Source organism: Glandiceps talaboti, chromosome 3 (assembly GCF_964340395.1).
Source record: "Glandiceps talaboti chromosome 3, keGlaTala1.1, whole genome shotgun sequence".
NCBI lineage: Eukaryota > Metazoa > Hemichordata > Enteropneusta > Spengelidae > Glandiceps > Glandiceps talaboti.
This window is the reverse complement of record NC_135551.1, coordinates 22712540-22731002: the sequence shown is the minus strand read 5'-3', so window position 1 is coordinate 22731002 and position 18463 is coordinate 22712540. Positions and strand designations below refer to the sequence as shown.

General features: G+C 35.3%; 1 protein-coding gene across 1 annotated transcript in view; it reads left to right on the top strand.

Annotated features, from left to right (window-relative positions):
* The window catches only part of LOC144432837 (neuronal acetylcholine receptor subunit alpha-10-like), an 80263-nt gene that overhangs the window by 52678 nt on the left and 9122 nt on the right, over nucleotides 1–18463 (top strand). Inside the window, exon 3 of the mRNA XM_078121132.1 lies at nucleotides 621–640. Within this exon, the coding sequence (XP_077977258.1) occupies nucleotides 621–640 (20 nt within the window). The remainder of the gene's footprint in view (nucleotides 1–620; nucleotides 641–18463) is intronic.

Genomic DNA, 18463 nt, shown 5'->3' with positions numbered 1-18463 from the left:
ATGTATGTATAGTAAATGATGAGTAGTATAACCCTTACAGCTAGCTAAATAATTGACAATAAATGCACTTTAAATGAATGCGAAAACAGTAAGTTCAGTTTTTGCAGTTTTGCTATGCCTTGAGCAAGGTCGGTAATCTAGATCACGCGTTTCAAGCACAGTATAAACCATCACTGTCATCACATAGCAATCATTTGGAACCGCTTCCGTGTCTTTCAATGCACTGAACGTGCTCGTAGGTGACACATTGTCGAGTGCGTTCTGTCATTTTTCTCAACGTTCAGCGGCGGAGAGAGTGAATTTCCAACACACGACTTGGACATTCGATAACTGACGGTACCCATTATCTCTCACTATGCAATGACTTAAGTATGCATTCACTTTACTCTATATTGTGTGATTAACACAATTTGGAGCCTACCCTTGTAGGATCATCATACTCTTAAAACACATTTACCAGCTGCTAGCTGCATGCGATGAGTATCAATGTAGTGTCGTCGATCAGAAGGCTTCATAGCTACATTGTGTAGGTGCAGACACGCATCATCATTGATTGTTTGAATACTCAGAGATAACAACGCGTTCTCGATCATCGTGCTTACTGCTGTGAAGACCTGGAGGGTTGATCATCGGTCCTCTTGTATCGTCTTTAAGTTCCACCTACTGCATCAAGGAAGAAATGTGTTCACTGAAACCTACTCTTGTATACTGGTTGGTTGTCAACTCAGCTTTGAAAATAGTGATTCTCATAACAGGTGATTACCAATGTCTTTATTTTACAGATTGCTTGGGGGTAAAGGGTTATCGTGTCAAATATACAGTAAACAAGTTTTTAATGTCGCAGGTGATGCTGTGCGTTCAGCAAGCAAGCGAAAAATGTCAAAATTCATCCAAAGAAATGCTTCACAGTGCGATTCAAACAAAATTAGCGATAAACATCTAAAAAGCAGGATGATCGCGTTTTCACGCAGTGAAATCACGTCATACATTGCTTTCTACACCACAGCATGACTTTAAAGCTAAGAGTTGCTTTGAGCATTAGAAAAGCTTTAATTTGTATTGATGGCATTATTGAGGTAGATAGTGTATGCGAGCATTTAAGAAACCACTAAATCCGCCCTAGTAGAATTGTATACATGCTAACTAAGCTCCATGGTCGGTCCTAATTACTGATTAAAGTTCAAAGTGCGAACTGGAAACCCTGATTACAGACGAACCAAACATATACTGAATTGCAAGTTCAATATGGCGTCTGCTTGCTGCGAAACTCTCTTTGTACACACTTTGAAAGAATCCACGGGATAGGCAGATGTGCAGTCGAGTTTGCATAAAACCTGTCATTCACGTTACATTCCTCGTTGCATATGTACGATGGCTTGCTTCAATAGCCTGATTATTAATGTAGTTTTCAATGTAAGATTTAAGCTCTTTATTGTTCATTTAAAATGCACACAAGTGATAAATTCTGTACATCATATAGACGCGTATGTGTATAGGCCTGATAGTAACAATGAAGTAATGCAGCTGTGGAGAGGATATGAAAGTAAGGTTACGGATATTACAGAATCCGGGATTTTCTTCCTTCGTAGACCATCATTTATAATTGATATCTTTCATTGCTAAAACTCTTAATTCATCAAAGACATTTCATATCCATGGTGTGTTTATGCACATTCAACGTTTGTCTGAGGAAGTTCTCTATGTTTAGATTTGAGAAAATAAGTATAATATGATGCATATGGCTGTGCATGCAGTGTTTTGTTTTATTGTGTTATAGAGTACTGATTGCAAAAAATACCCGCTGGGCCATATTCTTAACAATGCCTCTAAACGTAATGACGACATATATCAAATATATTTAGAAGAAAATGTAATCATACTTCATAGTATCGTTTATGTACAAATAATTAACGTTTGAGTGCTCATAGAGAGGGAATAGTGAAGAGTTTAAGACACAGACAGACAGACAGACAGACAGACAGACAGACAGACAGACAGACAGACAGACAGAGACAAGACATTCACTTACAGAGTTAGAGATATAGGGAGTGAAAAGAAGTGAGAGGGAGAGAGAGTGACAGAGAGAGACAGAGAGAGAGAGAGAGAGAGAGAGAGAGAGAGAGAGAGAGAGAGAGAGAGAGAGAGGTGGGGGGGGAGGGGGGAGATGTACAATGGATGGATATTTTACACGTGAAAATGTTTGCTCTCTTTCAATACATGTTGATAGGCATATTACAGGGACAAGTGATCCCCAACTTTCAATATAAGTTGATAAACGAGACAAGTATATATGCCATTTATTAGTGATTGACATTATTGATTGCTTTGAGTTCATTTACGTATAAATGATTTAATAACTTTTGTGTGGTAACTTTATATGTCTGAACAATGGTCTTATCAACAAGCCTGTATTACTTAGACAAATGGGTTTAATAAGTCTGTGGCAGATATGATGACGTGTGATCATCAATAGGCTGTATATTGTGTAATGAAATATCCCTTGTACTGGACAGGATATGAAGAACCCTATTTTTATATTGCGTAAGCCAGGAAGGGTAAATTTAGACGTTCCTTCAAAGTGATTGTACATATTGAAATGAAACAAAAAAAACATTGAGGTATCACCTGTTAAAATCTGTATTTATTTCAGGATCATATAAAATGGTGGTATATTTATTTGTCATGTATTATAATATTTTAATCGCACTTTCAAGTTGGACAGGTTGGCACAATGATAAGAAATTTCATTCCAGGCATTACAAAATGGTTGATTATGATATAAGATAGCAACTGAAAAAAGAGTGTTACTTATAGTATAATATAAGGTAACGTTGACTAATGTCATGGTGGAGCACTGCCATGATTCCCAGTAAGCGCGTTATTATGTTTGATTATGTTTATTTTTTAAACGCTTGGTTACTAGAGTTGAACCAAGATTTTGATTAATTGTACTGAAAGTGACAATGAAGAGACTTAAGAATAAATACAAACTCATTTTAGAAATGCTGTTAATATCGTTCGGAAATGAATGAAATAACACGAAAGTACTCCATATTTTGAATAAACCTTGCAATCCATCCATCCATGTAAATATGTACATCCGTGGCACTTGCTACATTCGCCCCCCCCCTTGGGCAATAAATTAATCGCGTTGTCATGACATCCATCGATCATATAAAAATATGAGGATTACTTTATATCAATGACCAAACAAAATAGTTTGTAGTTAAAATTTGATGATTTTAGAGCAATAAATATCCATTGCTGTATGATAGTTCAAAGAAATCACACGTGGCTATAAATAATGATGAACAGCGACTTTCATTTTGTACGTAATGGAACGTTTTACGGCCTGAATATGGGGTTATCAGCCTTGGGATCACAAATTTGGCAAACAACTTCACATTCAAACAGTGTTTACATATGCTATAAAATGCCATACATTAAATATGCATAATGTATAGTACGATGTATGTCACGAAAGTAAATGGAATTTCTTCAAATTCGAAATTTGAATTTCATGTTATTAATGAGTTGCATTGGTTATTTGGTATCTTTAATGTAGTTTAATGTCTATATAAAGTCTGATTGTTAAGTAAAAATAACCGATCTACTACCTGCTTTAACTGTACATGCTCTTAGCAAAGGAAATAGATTTGAAAAGCGTTTTTAACGTTCATCTTTGCAGTCTCAGTAGGCATTTCCTGAAGAAATTACAATGTCGTCTTTTTTCCACCAGTACACCCGGACATTAATTGCATTGCTCGGGCCAATGACTTATGGGTTTAAATGGTTTGGTTTGTCATCTCATACGTTTTTTGCAGTTGTGTTGCAACGTATGTTTTGAAAATATAGAATTTGGATATTAACTTTGTCATATAAATATGGAATATTCGACCTTAAATCATGCGTGAGAATTAATGCAATGGAACATTCCCCATCTATAATACACCTATAAGTAATGATATAGTAGTTGATAGTTTCATGTCAGAACACACAGAGGTGATTTACATATCTACTGATAATACTTTTATATGAGTTCTATTTTTAGTTTAATCTTTCAAAACAATAAATGGCATTGGAGCGACTTGATTTACGGTCGATGTGTTTATAGTAAAAAATGCATTACAAATGGCCAGGTTGTCAATTCGTATCCTTGCACTGACCATTGGCATTGTCTTTTCAATACAGAAAACGAAATGACATTGGAGAGAGAACATCGATATCAATGTGCCTTATTTGTTGGTATGGAGGAGACGACATTGACATCGTAATATCAAACCAACTTTCAAATATAACCAGAAAAGAAATTCAAATGTAACAGTGTCACAACCTAATGACAATCAGACATAATGTTAGAAAAAGTATTTGAATAACGTCATCTTTGGCATAGGAAACACATAAAACGGATCTACGTCATCCATTAGGACACCAATCGAAAGTCTTTCAAAAGTTTCATTGTTTTCAACATTCCTTTCGATAATAGTCAAACGAAATCGCGATGGGTATGATGTTAAAAGGAACTCGCCCACCCACGTGTATCAAGTACAGAGTGAAAGAAAGCCCGATTGTTGGATAAGACGTGTGTATAATTCTGGTAATGACCCCTAGTCGGTGTCATACATACCTTTACATTTTATGCATTGACTTCTTTGTGTTTATATTTACATCGTCACTCGTGGGTGAGAATCCGTAAAACATGTGTATAAGGACAGATGTACCTATGTAAATATTGTTTTGTTTAGATGGCATTGATGAAATCGGTATTGCTTCCGAAATGAGAACACTCTGGTAGAATGTGTTCCTCACACTTGGACGCAAATAGCAGCTCTGCCTAGTTATATTTCCTTTAGATATGAGTCCAATTATATTTGGGACCGTAAATATAAGTAGAATTTCCTTTCTATGACCTTTCATTGATGCAAGCCTGGCTTGAGCCTATGCTTTAAACATTAAACGTGCTGTCATTTCCCATGTTTTATAATTGATAATTTCCCTTTTAGTTTGTGGATTTAATTTGATTACAGTAATGTCAACGTTTCACAATCGGGGTTACATGCTGTCATTTCATTCACAAACTTATTTTGAAAATTTATGTGACATAGCCCCCATTCCGAAGTGATTTATGTATATTGTTATTGTCAAGTGTTAATTGAAATTGCCATGTTTTCACTCCTTTGCTGTTCAAATTAATTAGTTGTCAAATTACACATATTTCCGTACAGCATCTCAGATGAATTCCGCAAGCATGACTCTGTGATGAGAGAACTCTCATTCAACATCTGAAATATTAACACCGCCACACATGCGAATTAACGTTACGTATTGGATAGGTATGCTAAAACTTTTAATAGTATGTGTGTTTTCACACCAAGTTAGTACGTACTGGCAACTGCAATAACGATTGAATGAGTAAAAGAAATGTTAGCAGCACACGTTTGCACGACATATCATGAAATACTCTGAACAAAAATATAAATCTCTACTTAGGACCTATAAATACACAACAGACAGACTACACCCGCCTTCTATTTACTTATTCTGTAAAGCAAAATGGTTCAACTTTGAAGGATCGACTTGGGAACAAGTATAATCCACTGAGAATAAGCTAGGGGCAAAGCACACAGCTGTTTGTACATGCTAGGGAAAACCACAGTCCACTGATCATTGAAGATACTAGGTAAAGCTGTACATTAGTGTCAAACATTCAATTTCCGATATAAATAATCAATGGGAATAATGTTCTCTGTTTGACCAATATATGTTTTGGTACTACTGCTAATATACAAATTATCCTGATACGCAGATATTACCATTCGCCTGTCACGTGAGACGTATGATTGATTCAATTCATAAATAATAAACTCATCATAAATTAGAATCGTACTTTTTATTGACCTCAGAGGGCAAATCGCCAATGAGAGTACTATAAAGGTTTTCGATCGACCGTGGATAGTGCTGTCTGTCTGTCCAACCATACAATACAGACGTGTCAACGACATACAGAATTCTATTTGCCCTGACATTGTCTTAAAATGCTATGAATAGTGCGCAAACTTCTCAGTACATGTAAGCTCTATAGGGATTGTGAAACCTTCAAGTCAAGGTGTCTACACCAGCTCTCCCGAGATGATTTTTTTGTGTCTGGAAAGCTGAACAAAGCAATGAACTCGACCTTCAAGGTCCATCTAGCGCACATCGTACACGCTTTGACCTGCTGATTTTCGGAGAGGTCCATAACTTTGTATATGATTTTTAGCACAACTGAACTGATAAGGTTCAGTAGTGCTATAGGCATGGCAAACTGTTTGTCTGTTTTTTTTATTAGAGTTGTATTTTCCTTGTACAGTATATCACAATGAATGTATATAGCGTCAAAGCTGTGCCTTACAGTGATATATCCTTGTAATTTAACATATTGTTATGCATACCGTGCTCATCCAATTTTGACTACGGATAATACAGCGTACACCACGAAAATAAGAATTCGTGAGGGAATAAGAGATAAGAATAACAATTTCTTATCTCACATATAATGACACTATACTACGTACACAGAAAAGTGATAGTTATAGATCTGTTGGGGCTTTTTAAAAATCGACAAGTGCGATTTTTATAATTATGGATTTTATTCAAAGATTATACTAGATTTACCAAATAAGCCGAGGTAAATATTGCATGTGAAATTGATGTTGCTTTTTGTTCGACCGTGCATAGTTTTAGAACAGAACTTTTATGAGTCGTGCCATTTCGGCAGTACGTATGTCTGTATTGTTCTTATGAATTTGACACCAAACTAAATGAATTTGTATTCTTCAGCTACTGGCCACATTATAATGTCATGATTCTATGTGATATCACATGTAGGTATTCTTTGTGAATTCACCTGTCCAGTTGCTTTTCATGAATACCACTCGAAAGACAATGAGATAAAATCATATTCGAGAGACGTGCCTGTTTGAGTCATTCGTTTTGATAGATGAAGCAGGATGAAGTGTAGACATACGCATATTGTACCTGACATCACCAGTTCAAGAATTGTTAAATAACGTTTGTTGAGAAATTTGTCTATCTAGTAATCAAAGCGATCGTCTTTTAGAATCGTTTGATGCCAAAGGCTTACTCATTGATATGCAACTTAAAGCGCTACCAATTAGCGTAATCGTTTTCCCTTACGATCTCAGATCTAAATATTTTGATATTTGCACTACAGGTATTGATAAGACATAAGTAGGAAATACCATGTCTGCATAACAAGACGACTGTGAAGTAATCCATGGCAATATCCCAATTTTTACATTGGAAATCTACGACGCTGTCTCAGCAGTACGAAGGAACAGTTTTAAAGGAAAAAAAACATACTGGCAGACAAGGTTTTTTGAAAAAAAAAGGATCATCAATATGGCCATCGTTGTCAGTCATGCTTTAACCTTAAGTGCGAACTAAAGGACACCAAAGACGAAACTCAATCGTCTGATTTCTTAATCGATATGCCTAATTGAAAAGGTTGATCATAACGATTGATAATGATCCCTCTGTTTCAAGAAGCAGCTGTGACATCTCATATACCACTGTAAGTTTGTTCACCCAGGGCGCCCAAATGCATCGATTGTGTATTATCATGCTAGAATAATCATTACAGATATCTTTATTATAATTAAAGTATACACATTGTGTTTCTTTGTATAGTCCACAACACCTTTCTCAAACATTGATATCTTTGCAATTCAATTTCACTTGCGATTTTATCATCATGTTTACAAATCAAACTCTGAAAGTATTTTAAGACACATAGATTCCAAATTTGCCATTCGATATATGCCACACGTTTTGTAACTAACCTTTTGACAAATTTAATGCAGTGTGTTTGTACGTATACAACACGCTTCAAGTTTTAATGTGATAATTTGAAGAGACATCATAACCTGCATAAGAAGCTGTATTTGTTAGGTCATTTCTTAACTGTGAGATCATTACCCATCGAAATGATGTCCCATTCTTTAAATTTGTAGATTTTTATCACAGACCCATTAAAACACTACTTTTATTTGTGACGGTACCATTTGTTGCAGTACAACAACTCTCATAAATGTAATCTATATTTTTCCGAAAATAGGTATTAATCTCACAACTGAAATGAGGTAGATTGAGATATTCGATTAGGAAGCACGATTTATTTTTACGTCTCCCACAATGATTTTTATGACTGCTCACATCTTTTGTGCACATACATTATACACTGATAATGCACAGAGACAGACAGACAGACAGACAGACAAGTAGATCTACCTACCTACCTACTTGCATGCATGTATGCATGCATGCATGCATACATACATACATACATACATACATACATACATACATACATACATACATACATACATACATACACACATACATACATACATACATACGTACGTACGTACGTACATACATACATACATACATACATACATACATACATACATACATAAAGATACACTTGTCTTGAAGTTTGTTTCATCAGACGTGAGGTATATCATGGCAGTATGGTTATTTCCTTTTTAATGAGAAAATAAGTCTGTTTACATGCGTGCATACTATCAATGTCTGAATTTTGTTAAGGTTATAGAAACATCGCATTACCCAATCGACTTTCTGTAACATCATGATATCTCATTTCCGTATGACCATTACGTGATTGATCACTAATCACCCTGTAATGTTTTCTGATATAATATTAGTGTCATTGGCATATTGTAAAATTACAACCCACGGCAAAAACAACGTTTATATTTTACGTCATTGCAGCTACGTAATTCCGAACTGGACATTATTATCATCATACCGTCATGACGTATGTTGTCATGAGTATGAGTGATATGAATATAAGTATAGGAATTTAAATAGAGCCATAATTATCATCAAATACTCGTTAATCAATTTTATAGTTCATTTAGAGTGAATTCAAACCTGGAAAAGTCCATTAATCATCATCTCAGCTAGAACGTCAATTAAACAAGGTCATAAACTATTCTCTGCTGATACAATAACTACTACAGAAAACTGTGATGTTCGTGTTTCTCAACGATTACTGAAATGAAAAACATCAAGGAAGATGAATTCAGCAAGATAAAATAAATGTTGTAGTTGTGGATTTCTTTCATCAGAAATTTGCATGAAAAAAGGAACTGAAATATTTACATATTCACATACAATTCTCGTTACATGAAATATAATTTTGCCACCTAGACGCGTGTTTCCATGGTAATTTATGCAATATAACTAAAATATTCTTTGAATAACGCTGTAGGTTTTTTTTCAAATCTAATTTTCGATTTGCACCTGAAATAGTATTTTAAAATCTCGGAGCGTCAAAAAATCTTCACTTTTTATTTTGACCTTCTAGCAAGAATTTATGTTATTACAGATACATAAACTTGAACGTATACCAAATATTATGAAAAAACCTTCTAGCATCGATGACGTATATATTCTTACACTTTCTCCTGACTTGTACAGCACGTCATTTTCAGTATTTCAAAGTCAGACACCTTCTAAGTTCTTAAAATAATATTTCGAGTAGCAGGTACTGTTGAGTGAAATGGATGGTTGGGATTTTTAGGATTTACTGTTATTATCATCAACGTATATGTTAGAGTCACCGTTGATAAGTTGTCCAGTATCGAATATCTATTAAAACTTGCATCGGATATCAGATAAATTGTGAGGCTCCCGCGCGATAAATTGTTTGATGGCACGTATAATTGCGCCTTCTCTCTAAACCAGTCTCCTAAGTACACAATATGTTACTGATAAATCACAAGTACATTTTGAAAGTCTGAAACACAGGCCAACACAGGCTCATTTCACATATCAGTTGGCTGTATTTCCCTTTTCATATCATACCAGATAATCTCGCACCATTTACCAAACATATATTTTATAATTACAGTTTGTACAATTAATAATATTGGATAAGCACATTTATAACATGTAAATCAATTAATCTTAGTGCTGTGATGACAGAAATCCAAAACTATGTACCTACAGGTTTGTTGTGCTAACCAGGCCTAGCGTGACACAGGGTGATTCATATGGCTACCAGACCATCAGCATAAAATCTTCTACCTTATATGCTTTCAGTTGAGCCAATTTCAGGGTCCATTTAAAGGCATGGAGGTATTGACATTGTTAGATTTGCAGTTCAAGAACACAATGTAATTAATGAGTATGCCACATTTAATGCCCTATAAAATCTCTACATAGTACATCATGCTTACTAGCTAATGCGCAAGTCAGTGTCACATTCACACCCAAAGTTTGGATTGAAACACATGCTGTTCATTCATTAAAACATCTTAGTTATAATCCAAAATGTTCGATTAATAACATAATAAATATATTGACTTAAATTGATATAATAATATACAAATGTTTTAATTCGTTTCGTTATAAGTATTTGCTTGGATCACCAGGACAGCGTTTTAAAATGCAGCACTTTGATAAGACAACAAAACAAAAAACTATGTTTACGATAACATGTCCTCAGAGAATAGGATACATAGGTCAGGATGTTATTTTTATTTATTTTTTATTTATTTATTTTTTTGAAATATACTGCTTCGACCAAACGAACTGTTAGTCATTATACCCCGTCTGTGATAACTTGATGACACATGTACAGGCAGCAGAGTGTGGAAAGAAAACAGACGCACATGAAGATCAGGAAGACAAAGAAGTTCTTCTTTTTTATTGTTAAAACAATGTTTAGCGTGGGCGACTTAAAATAGGGTTGGTCGGGTTACCGGGAATAGAGTTTTTTCTTTGACCTTATATTACAGTTTGTCAGCAAATAATCAAACCTTACAGTATTCTGGCTGAAGAAATTACCGAGCTTGCTGCGGGTTGCTCTTATTGCTACACTCGCTAGTTTATGAAAAACATTTTGAAAAATGAATATTTCAGTATTTTCCTCCCAATTATTTTAGCAATCGTTTGCTTTGGAGAAAGGTTTGTTCCCCTTTTATTTCGACTTTACAAATAATATAGTATTCTGAACTGGTGTCGTATAGTTTGTACAGTACTGTTATCATTTCAAATAAATATCTTATAAAGCAGCGAACACAGCTATTGTCTTCACGAACGATCTCCCTTGTCCCTGAAGGCGACATTGAAAATCATGGGACCATTGCATAATTCCTGCTCTGTACGAAAAGCATCTGCGTTAGGGGAACTTTTTTTATCTCCATCTTTTTAAAGAGAAGTATACCCATTCACGTATTTCTTGGGGAAACACAATGGTCTTTCTTCTTACAATTAGAGAGATGGACTGAAAAGGTCCAAACCCGATCCAATATGGCGCAGTTCAAATTTCAAAATGGCGGAGTGAACCATAGTTCAAAATTGTACTGCCGATAGGGAGGAAGAGTGACAGACATAAATAGTTAACTGACGCAGACTGCTTGCGCGAGCTATTAACGAGTTGACAGTTAGTAAAAGCAACCATATACCAGTCGTAAATGCGAATTTCTTCTCCCTCAAAATCAAATACAAACGAGCCCATAAAAAATTATGATGCTTTATGAAATCAGGATATACAGCATAGACGTGATTCGAGTGGGCCTACATTACAATTTATGTGTACATCATTCAGTGTACTCACTATAGTGGCATGCTGTCATAATTTCTTACTTATATACCTTGAATAGCACAACGGGACCTTTGATAAAGAACCTTACAATCAGGAGGTCATGCATGCAATTCCCACAATACGTATTAACAGGGGACTGTCTGGTTGTCAAAATATGACCCCATCGCGCAGGTCAAAGGTTACCATGTCACCTGTGACCGTTAATTATTCATAGTTGTTATATCCATGAAAGCAGATACCGAAAAGCTAGTATTTTTGTTCAGTGTAGATCCGGCATTGGCATGAATCTTTGTGTGTGTCTGCACGTGTGTCTGTGTCTCTGTACTAGTGTATGTGTCTAACTATGTATCTGTGTGTTTGTATCTATCTGTATAGTCTGTCTGCTGTCTGTGTGTTTAAAAAGCGAATTTATGTCAAACAAAAAACCGTCGACTTAAAGGTAATGTTACGAAGTTCGTTCATGGACAGTGCAATGAACCTAAATTTATTGTGCAAGCAGTTAAATCCGATTTATATGTTACTGTAAATGGCGTCTTGCGAGTGTACAATACTTCAGTCGTACAACAATCTGCAAGACTTTAGTTAGTTTGATAGGCATGTCCCATTTATCCTTAACGTGGTCACAAACACGTAACAGCTTAATCGCACAGTTTAATTGGTGTCCTCGGGCAGAGTTTTTCTCTCAGTTAGAGGTTTCTCTTTTTTGAACAGCACACGTGGATTGTCATAGCCTGAGGCTGACTTCACTATATATGTGTGTTCATTTAACAATCTGGGGTCAAGTGAGTACATGGCAATACACGTTAGGTGATTGCAAGTACCCGAAATGAAAACAGAAACGGTAACATAAGTAGTACGGGCGTTTAAATTGATTCTGCTGTGTCTGTAAATCAGCAAACAAGCTAATATTCGCAACTAGGCAGACTGCTGCGTAACTCTATGGTGTTGTTTAATACCAACTATTATTATATCATTTTTACTGAACATATCTGTACTGCTTGTCACGGAATACAACTGATAATGGATAGTAGCCTGCAACTGAAGGTTACCGTTTGCTGGAATTAAGCCATAATATTTCCCTGGCGGTTTCTGCTTAAGTTGTCCTTAGCTATGATTTAATTTGTGGACAATGCTCTAATTCCAGATGGCTTGTCACCTGGGTCCATTCCATTACCATAGGATAGTTTTCCCGATAATAACTGTTGAACTGTGATCTGGTTTAAAACAACATCCATCTCGAGGTCCCAAGGGCCTGGAATAATGAAGCCAACATACTTGAAATGACATAGGCTGTTACTGAGGCCCTATTTACTTCTCAGCTATAAAACAAACCTTTACATAAATAATTAAAACATACCTGGAAGGGTATTAGGATTGAGATAATATGCCGAGGCTGTTGATTTATGCACAAAGGAGCTTTGCAAACGAGACTGTGGGGGCTTTACGTATATTTTGGTACCCAAGTAATTACGTCATAATATCGTTCTAAAAATGATATCCAAACATCCCGCTGTAAACTCTACCAGGTGCTAGACATGATTCGCCATAAATTATATTAGTAATTTGAATATTTCAACATATATAATGAATTGAAGTAATCATGAAAACACTGTCTCTGTAAGTACAAGTGATTTCCAAAATGCGGTATTTTTTACACTTGGGAAAAGCATAGCTGTTTTAACTTCTTTTACAATTTTGGAACTACGTAGCCATAATTGTAAGTAATCGACTCATCTTCAACATGACAAGTCTTGCATCTAGGGATAAATTGCACTATTATAAATCAAGTCTTAGAACGAAAATTGGATAGTAAAAACAAATGTATTCAGGTCACGAAGTCGATCAGATGATCTCTGTTTACCCGACGTATTAATTCCCGAAATTGTCAAGCTTTTCACGGTTGCAGTTAGAAACAAAGATAATCGCTTAGGGAAACAAAAGTGCAAACCACAAGTAAAATGGTTGAAATGATAACTCGTTTGAAATTTGACTGTATTACCATGGAGATATTTGCGAAAGCGTTGATGTTAGTTTGATATTCACAGTTGGCAAATGTTTCATTGTACACCTCAATTAGGACTGACAAACTGGTCTTTTTGTTGTGCTTGAATGCCTAAAAAAGATACATTTTGTATTTAAAAATTACCTTCCTTAAATCGGCACATGCGATGTTTTGTTATTACGCTCTTGAAGTCCACGACATTTTCAAGTTCATTACTAGAACCTTTAAGCTGAAATCTTCTCATCTTGTCGGATACATCCTCGTTCACTAAAATATCACGAGATGAAATTTCACGTTTCCATCTACATCTGTTCAAATCAATATGATATTTTGTGTATTCTATAGACATAAACTTGTTAAATACCTCTTATTTGAGCTTTCATTAAAAGGGTTTGAATACAAAATAGTACTACATAATGTTTTCATGTTGATTTAAAAAGAAACACGGGTTAGTATTCATTCCCAGCATTTCCTGAAGTGTTCGGATCAGCCAGACGTTGTCAAGAAAGAATAACAATTTTACCAACTCTTGTTTTCCTCGACACTGTTTTAGACACTGCCAGAAAAATTTCATGAGAATCGCAACTATGACATGATCAATGATGGGTACCATCTGGATATTACTTCTTATAACAACAAAAATGTTTATATAAAAAATGTTCAGATTTATTCGAATAAGCAAATCAGACCTACCGACACTTACCAGCGAAGACCATTTTTTTGAAATACACATTGGTTTATTTTACAATCTCAGACTACTGAGAGAAAGGCGTTTTGAATCTGTCCATAAAGTTCACGACAAATAACATTTACCGGGACTTAGACTTACAGAACTACACGTGGGCCGTAATGTACACGAAGAATAGAGTTATCTATTGTAGCAACGCGACGGCTGCTACTGAAAATATATGTCTCACGCGAGCTTTAAAGACTGCCATTATTAACCAAGCAGTGTCTCATTGTCTATCATACATCATGTCCCTCATGTACGCGAGGTTATTCATTTGAGGAATACTCATATCCGCTCACTATGACAAATTTACCTAGCAAATCACTCGGCGTTTTCATGACGAAATCAGCCAGTAATCATAGGACTATGTATAAAACCAATTAATGTGTTACTGTGAGGTAAGTTATCCTGAATAGAATGTCGCCTGGAAGGACAAAGTTATTAAGACTGTTGCATGTCATCGTCTGAGGTGACAAAATCTGTTCACCATCGTTACATTTTGTTTACTTCTTAACATGACCCAATATTATCCTAGCAGATCGTCTCACTAAATAATAAACAATGCAAGAAGATGTACATTTTTAAAAAGTTTTCTACTGTATGTAGAAGTATTAGTAAGATATTTATCGAGCTAAACAACATTTTGCTTCAGGTTTACCGGCTTCTGTTATACGGTATTGATTAATAGGTGCACCTGACCAGACAACATCAGTATGTTAGTTGAACTTTTGCTAAGTATATCCATGTAACATAGTGACATAGTTTATCATGTGTGCTAGTGGTTCAAAGTCACTCAGCAAATGGTGCGTACTAAAATGATTGAGTAAAGTGTACACGCATGATCGTACTGTTTACATTCACTCGGTAGATGCATGCTGAGAGATTAAAAGTAAGTCAATATATATGCTTTACAATGTATAACAGGGTAATATTATACAGCAATTGCCCTGCAACAAAGTCATTCATCAAATTATGTGTGCTAAAGTTTAATTTACATATTAGCTAGATCAGGTAGCTAGGTCTTCGACAGATGTTCTGCCGATGTCATCAACATAATGTGTTCCAACAGGCTCACTACTTCGCGAAACTAGGTCGGTTGGAAAACTGAGCTTGATATTTCAATTTGTACAAGAAACTTATCTCTATACATTCGTGAATCGACAAGTCACTTAGGAGAGCGTCTATTCAAAGTCAATCTGTGACGCATGCTGCTGTTCTCAAACGACATCCCCCGAACTGGGCAATGGAATATATATGTGCCAATTGAGAAGTTGAACTCGTTTGTCTCAACTTCAAATGATGTATAGTATAATTTTTTTGTATTCGGAAAAATACGTGACTAATAGTAATCGTGTGCGAATTGAAAAAGTTGACTTCTGATCTCTTAAACACTTCAAATGACCTATTGCGCATGTTTTGTTTAATATCATTTATAAAACAGAAGTTATGATAAAATTTGAAATGTTCATCCCATGTCTTTCGAAAATTAAACGAGCTGTGCCATAGGTGGTCATCCTGAAATGTACCGAATAGAATTTAGTTAATCTAAAAGGTCGAATTACTATGTGTGAAGATATCAATGTGAGAATATTTATTTAAACTAACATACGAAAATATCAGACACAAGTTTCTTTTGTCTGCAGTCAAAGGATCGTGGGATGTGATTGAATGTTAAGGTATGACACCAAATGTCTCCTTGCCATGTTGGGGATTCGATGCAAATTTGTCACAGTGTTTTGCAAACGTATGAAATGTGACGTGCAGTGTAAAGTATTCACATGGGAGATACCGAAATGCTATTATTATAAAAATATATGCAAATTGTGTGGAAGTCGCTCGATTGCTATCGTTCCGCAGAGTACAACTGTTACTTTGCAGTGTGTCGATGGATGCTGATAATATTGATGAATTCGTTTAGATGTCTGTTGGTATGGCTTATCAGAATCAAAGCTTCGCGGAGAGATTGTTTTAATGGAAACGAAAGGTTAAGAGTAAGGTCTATCGCTTTGTTAAGTTTGAAACTTAAGTTTCCTTGACAACGAGTTGCTGTATGGTTAGGGTCATATATAAGTGGCAACAGACGCGTCATATCAATGTTGAAATGGGAACGAATATTGCCGTCGATCAAACAAATAGACGACGTTTGCTTTGGTAATAACGACATCTATGGCATAATGGAGAGACAGTGTCAAGATAGACTGCAAACAGTGCAAATGGGTTCTTCTCCTTATGATGCTATGTCTTGACTTCCACGTCGCTTGATTTGAGTGTTTTCACATTCGTTTCTGCATCATTTGGAAATATTTGTTTTTGTTTTAAAATTTTGTAAAGAGGCAGATGTCAGATTCGCGATAACATCGCTCTGATGACATATTTGCCAAGTCGATAGGTGACACGTATCATGCAGTCTTTAGCGACAGACGGTATGATTTTGTATCCTATTAGCCAGTGTGACAAATCAAATTTTAATTCTATATGATCGCCGGATGAAAATGCCCATCAAAATGCAACCTCACTGCACCCTAAGCTGTATGCGTTGATTGAAATCTTTTGTACACATTTTATGTAAAGCAATTTTTCACGAATAGAAAATAACACGTACATATGTTACACACATTCGTTTGTCATCGTGGCTTTTAACAGATAAAGCCTTGTATCAGCATTTCATTCTGTATTGAAAATGTAAATGGTGATACAAATAGTTATGAAAAAGCATTGTCTGTTTTACATAAAAGAGGGATACTGCCAAAGAACTAAAGACTGATTCGAAAGAGCAAAACACATTTCGTATACATTTTAATTTGAATAACCAGTTTCTCATATAAAAATTCAGTATTTTGTTGTACTGTGAACAGACAATGCCGTCAACGTTGTTGTCGGGGGTGCTTCATAAAATGGAAAATTGTTCACCCTTTACTTCATAAAATGGAAAATGTTACACACTTTATTAACATTCAGCTTAAACAGATAGAGTAGATGTTCCAGATGTGGTATTTATTATCTGGTGTGCTACTTCCACAGCTGATGCAATCCTTCAGATTTCGTATCTCTAAAAGCCCAACTTGACAACACGTTTGCTCATGATCAATGCAATGCAATGCAATGCAATGCAATGCAATGAAGATGATGAGTTGAAGTCGGGTTGGGATAATCACATATCACTAACGTACATGTCTTTGTCAACAGACCAAGACGTATCAAACGTTGAGATGAGCTATGTTTAATAAATCTACATAATTAAGCTGATCGTTTGTCGTAACACCTCGGCCCTTGTAATGCATTTATATCGCATAATCGAGTAATTAGCTTTAAAGATATACACCTCCATCAGGCTGATAAACACTTATGAATTATCAACATTGCTTACACTGCTGAAATTCATAGAATTCCCTTATTGCAAATACACGTCATCTATTTTTAATTTATATGTTAACAACAATTAAATGGCGAGGGAGTTGAATACGCCCTCGGTGATAATGGCAGATGGTAATTGATATGAAGAAATGTTGTTGTAATCTCACTGATAATTATAATATATATATATATATATATATATATATATATATATATATATATATATATCTGTAAATTGTATCATTTTTAGTATCAGCGAACTTCTTCAAATCTTCAAATCAAGTATCAAATATCATATTATATATGGATTGAATATATGGACGCCTACATACTACTCATCAACAGATAACGATGAAGAGGCACAAACTGAGTTTATACGTTTTGGGGAGTAATCTTTGCTACATATTTTAAATTTGCTCGCAGTATTCTACTTACTGAAGCATACATCACCATTACTTGCAATTGACTGAATTTAACCCTGGTATTAAGTTATAACTTTTAAACGATCCGATAATGTAATTTATTATACATATATCAAATTATCGAGGAAATCTCTACTATGCAATCCTTGTTCTAGCAATGCCTGAGGACATTTGTAATGCAGTAGACGTCACGCATCGGTATTGATATTATATTAGAATAATTCAATAGAGTTCCTGTCTTTCTGTCTTAAATATTTTCAACCAGTAAAGTTTTTAACTTAAATACTGAACACATACACGACCAGAACAATGTTTAGATG